The 5694-nt window shown below is 30.6% G+C and overlaps 1 protein-coding gene across 1 annotated transcript; it reads left to right on the plus strand.

Moving 5' to 3' along the window:
• Positions 1-514: 514 nt before the first annotated feature.
• On the plus strand, positions 515-5215 carry LOC112637397. Its single transcript, XM_025407126.1, has 7 exons — positions 515-553; positions 2084-3161; positions 3278-3491; positions 3578-4420; positions 4498-4733; positions 4818-4989; positions 5085-5215. The coding sequence occupies exons 2-7, from the start codon at positions 2172-2174 to the stop codon at positions 5213-5215; spliced, it is 2586 nt and encodes an 861-aa protein (XP_025262911.1). The 5' UTR covers positions 515-553; positions 2084-2171.
• Positions 5216-5694: the final 479 nt, after the last annotated feature.

Genomic DNA, 5694 nt, shown 5'->3' on the forward strand with positions numbered 1-5694 from the left:
GAACGTCGTTCATATCGAAAAGATGTCGATTCGAAATTTGCGTCGAAATTTTGAATTTTGTGAGCAACATAAAAGTGCGTTTATGAAAAGTTTATTGGAAGTTTCATGCAATTTTTGATATTTTAGGTAAATATATTTTATATATAATTTGATATTCTCTCTCTTTTATTTTTTATTATATAGGGATCGAAACGATATCGTTTTGATATCATTTCGACATCATTATAAATATAGGAGAAATTGAATGTTGAAACGACATCGAAACGATGTCGATTTAGGAAAGCATCTGATTGGTAAAATATTGTGCACGTGATCCATATATGCGCATGGTGCACATAACAGTATGCGCGCGCCTACGATGATACGTCTTCCCGCCTTCCGTTTGCCTTTGTGTTACTCAGTGAAATTATAGGAAAAGAAATTTATTTTTTCTGATAAAACATTCTAACCAGGATTTTGTTACATTATTTATTAGTGTGTGGCATAGTGATTTACTGTTATAACAAGCAATTATAACAAAGTCATTTATTAGCACACAATGGAAGAAAATCCGGTAAGTTTTGTAAATTACTATTTTTAGGTTAGGCTATTATTTTTTATTAGTAATTTTCTTAGACTTTGCGCACAGTGTAGAGAAAATATTAGGAATAAGAATAAATATTAATCATTAGATAGGCCTACTGCACAATACAAAAGTATACACAATAAGAATAGAGAATAAATTTCCATTAACAGAAGCAGATAGATATTAAGGAACAATAGATATTCCCTGCTTCTATTGATGAATATTTTCTATTTTTTATTCCTATTGCTTAATTACACTTTTGTATTGTGCAGTAAGCTTAATGCTTAATATTTATTCATATTCTTAATATTTTCTCTATTGTGCATAGGGGTCTTAGTCGAGTGTAATATAAGAGATATTAACTCTTGTTTTTTTTATATTTTTTTTATTTATTTTAATATTTTAGTTAGTTATAATACTATAAATATATAATGTTATATCTATTAGTATTTCTTAATGAAGTGTTATTAAATTCATTTTTTATAATTTGTCACTATCTAAGATTGTTTCTAAGCCTATGAAAAGAAAATTGCGTAGAAGAGCTGCAAAAGCTGTCATGAAAAAACTTGAAGCCGATGAATTGCAAATGAAAATCAATAAGATATATGTACAATCTTCGGATAATAGTTCAGAGATATCATCAAATATTGAAGAAAATTTAGTGTTGTCAGATGTTGCTAATGATGAATGCTATTGTGATGTTCCTGAAGAAAGTAATAATAGTGATACATCTGTACAAGTTGAACTGGTTGCTGAACATATTGTGTCTGATTCACAGAGTGAATTGAGTGAGAATCCACAGTCTGATAGAAGTGAAGTCGAAAATGAGAATACGATGGTTTTTAAAAATGTTGCTCAAATAGAACAATTTGTTATTGAATCACTTCGAGCGTGGACTTCTGAATCAGGTGTCCTTTCTATGTTAAAAGTCGATAATTTATTAAAACGTCTCAGTGTTGGTTTCCCTAATATGCCTAAAAGTTACAAAACACTTTTGAAAAGTAATATTAATCCAGAAATAAATATCTGTCAAAATGGAGAGGAATATTGGTACAAAGGTGTTAGAGCTAACTTGGATCAGATGTTATTACAAGATTATTTGCAAGTTCATAAAAAGATTATAATTGATATTAATATTGATGGTTTGCCGCTCTTTAAAAGTTCCAAACTTAAATTTTGGCCAATTTTAGGGCATCTTGTTGGGACTCTAAATGAACCTTTTATTATTGCCATTTACTGTGGAAAAAGTGATCCTCAGAATATTGAAGAATATCTAGAAAAATATGTAACTGAATTAGAAGATTTATTTCATAATGGCTATAAATATGAGAGCAACAATTATGAAGTTATAATTAGAAATTATATTTTAGACGCTCCTGCAAGAGCATTTATTAAATGTTGTAAGGGACATTCAGGTTACGCAGCTTGTGAGAAGTGCACCGTCATTGGAGAATACAATAACCACAGGATTACTTTCATAGACCTTAATCAACCTCTCCGTACAGATGAATCTTTCAGAAATCGCGAGCAACCTCAACATCACGAAGGAACGTCACCACTTGAAAGATTAGGAACTGGGCTTGTATCGCAATTTCGTCTTGATCCAATGCACCTTCTATATATTGGTGTGTTTAAAAGATTACTTCATTTTTGGTTGTTTGTGGTTGGAGCATGGAAACTGCATGGAGATATTATTAATCTTATATCTGAAGTTTTTGTGTTTCTTAAAGAATTCTGTCCCCAAGATTTTAATCGAAAGCCAAGATCTCTAAACGATTTTAAACTATTCAAGGCCACTGAATTTCGTCGCATACTTTTATATGACGGCATCGTTGCTTTCAAGAATTTAATTCATCATAATATCTATAAACATTTTCTTCTTCTACACAGCGCTGCATACATTTTGTCTAGTTCTACTCTTATTCGCACTCATCTTCACTTTGCTGAGCAATTCATCAGAACTTTTATCTCTCATTCAGTAGTTATTTATGGAAAGAGTTTTGTAGTGTATAATGTGCACTCACTCAGTCACTTAAGTAAGGAATGTCAAGAGCATGGTACTATGGATAATTTTAGTGCCTTTCGTTATGAAAATCGTCTAAAGTCAATTAAAGATTCCCTGATGTCATGCTATAAACCGTTGCAGCAGATAGCTAGACGTGATCTAGGAAAGGAAAAAATTAAAATTATTCTGGATTCTAAGCCTAATCAGTTTGTACTCTCTTTAAAACACTTTATTGCAAATGAAATTATTCGTGGCTCACAATATCGTAAAGTTATCATTGATAATATATGCTTCAGAATAGGTACAAAGAACTCTTGTTTTAAAACATCAAATGATAATGTTGTTTTGCTAAAAAATATTGTTTATAGACATCGAACTCTATTTTTTGTTGGTTGTAAGTTTCAAAAACAGGAAGACTTTTATACATATCCACTTCCCTCTTCTGAACTAGGCATTATCTGTGTTTTTCAGCTTGAGGAGAGGAGAATAGCATATCCTCTCAATGATATAGAATGCAAGTGCTACTTGATTCCAAATCAAGAAACTTGGTTGTGTGTGCCGTTACTTCACACTATTCCCTTAATGAAAAAAGCACATGCAGCACATTACATGAATTAATATATATAATCTAAACATTTTAGAAACATAAATAATTTAAACATTTATAGAACGTAATATATTTATACTTCTTATTTTCTGTTTCACAGTTTGTTGTATTAAAATTTTTGCCAACAAATAAGGATTCAGATACATATTTTGATGTTGGTTTAAGAAAGTGGATTTGCACAGATCTTGATGATGAAATGTGCGGAAAAACATATTGGCCCCCTAATTCAAACTCTGTAACACAACTAGTAAAAACCGAAGAATCTTTTAAAACTAATTGGCCAAAACACGATGTGGAAGTGAAGAGATTTTACAGTAAAATTTTATTTTATTTTTTTGTGAACTCACACTTTTATATATATATATACACCCACATTAAAATACTTCAACAATTTTTCTAGATACTTATCCAAAAGCCCGTGCAGCTATTTCTGGATTCCTTGCTGATTCTAATTATGAAACTGAGATAGAGCAATACATGGGTCGAGGGAAAAGGAGGAAAAAGAGTCGACAAATTACATCATCAGACAGTGATTCTAATTCTAATGTCTCATTAAAATTAACGACGAAAATTATTCCTGCTCCTCCTCCTGTGTTTCTCAAGAAAGCTTTCTCCAACACTCAACACTGTGATAGTGATTCAAATTCCAATACTTCTTCAAAACTGATGAAGAGGAATGTTTCTGCTTCCTCTACTATTAAGTTAAGTGAGGTTGAAAAACTTCAAGAAGAAAAGTTTGAAGAAACAAACGTAAATAAAAGGGTAAAAACAAAAAGGCCATTCTCTAAACATTCTAACGTGAACTTGACAGGAAAAGAAATTCAAATAGCAAAAGAAATTGCGGCCTCGAAAATGAAAAGGCCAGAATTATTAACCTCATTAAGCAAGACTATAAAAAGTCCATTAAAACCTGTGTCATCATCTGTGTCAATATCTTCTCCAACTTCTTTCAATTCACTGTTTACAAATAGTCCTGCTAATTCTGATACAAGTGTTGTTCAAGAAGAAGAAAATCTTTTTTCAAATGTACAATCACCGATGCAAAATACAATACCTGAAGACAATTTGTTTATTCATCCAACTTCAACGCAAGATTCTATGACAACCGATAATTTTAATCGTAATTCTAAGAACATCAGCAGTGACTCAAACTGCGAACATTCATCAAAATTATCTAATTCAAGCACTTCCCATCGTACATACGGACGAACAACATTTAAAGAGCAGTTGCATAAGAACAAAGGTAATTTTGTTGCGATATGAGTGTAAAACCAATATTTGCTTTTAGTGATTCTAATTTTTCTACTATGTTTATTGCAGAGGAGACATTAAGCTTATTCAAAACGAAACTTGACAGAACACTTGTTATAGTAGAAGAAGTTTCTGGAAAGCTAGATATTCTCAACATGAACATGAGCAAGCTCATGAGAGTTATAATACCTTCAGAAAAGAGAATTTCGCGTCCTGAAAAAATGCCAGCATTACCGCTTAACACAAAACAAGATTTAGAAGAATTTAACAAATTCTTGGAAGCGGATCATAATTTAGCTGCTGCTGTAAATAAATAATTTCTCTTTGATTTTTTGAAAGAAAATTTCCTTCTATATGTGCTTACTAATATTTCATTATTTCTCGTACAGTGTCATTACATGTCTAATTATATGATGTTAAGCGTGAAGAATCCCGAAAGGAAAAGCGCAACAAATATGCTAACAAAATTACTCTCTAATACACTGGCAAGTGAAATAAATTGTGACGGAGGTAATGGGAAAATTGCTTTCAAATCGCTTAAACTTTATGATTTGTTTCAAGGTAATTATTTACATTAATACGTTGGATTTTTTATTATTTTTATGCAAAAAGATGCAAAATGTTTGATATTTATATATGTACATGTCTTGTTCTAGGAACTCTTCAAATAACTTTTTCGAATAGTGATCTTACTGAAGCAAATGCAGCTTTGGCTGGGTGGTTAAAAGATGCAAAATGGCGCAAGCAGTGTGACGGCAGTTTGGGAAATAGGAAGAAAAAATCTTAAAATTACGACTGAACAAGAGTAGTGTTTCTATAAATAATATATCAAATGTTTAATTACTTATATATGGGTTCATGAATATATCAACTTTTCTTGCATAAGCATTTTGCACAGAACAGTATGGGATTATTTGTGCTTTGATAAGATTATTTTTATACTTTAAAGAAAATGTGATTGTTGTTATTTTATGGCAGAGTCTTTGATAAGATTACGTTTTATACAACTCTTTAAAGAAAATGTGATTATTTTATTTAAAAAACGCTTTATATTTTTACATTATATTATTATGTTAATTATATTGGGGCTCTCTTATGGTTATTTTTATTTTCATGTATCAGAGTTAGATAAATGGTTGTGTATGTATAATATTTTAGTTTAGGAAGCGTATAGAGAGATCTTGATATTGTTAAAACATTTAAATATTCTAAGCGATATTTCCAAAGATAATAATATATATATATATATATATATATATATGTACA

The sequence above is a fragment of the Camponotus floridanus genome, unplaced genomic scaffold (assembly GCF_003227725.1).
Source record: "Camponotus floridanus strain SB8 unplaced genomic scaffold, Cflo_v7.5 scaffold161, whole genome shotgun sequence".
NCBI lineage: Eukaryota > Metazoa > Arthropoda > Insecta > Hymenoptera > Formicidae > Camponotus > Camponotus floridanus.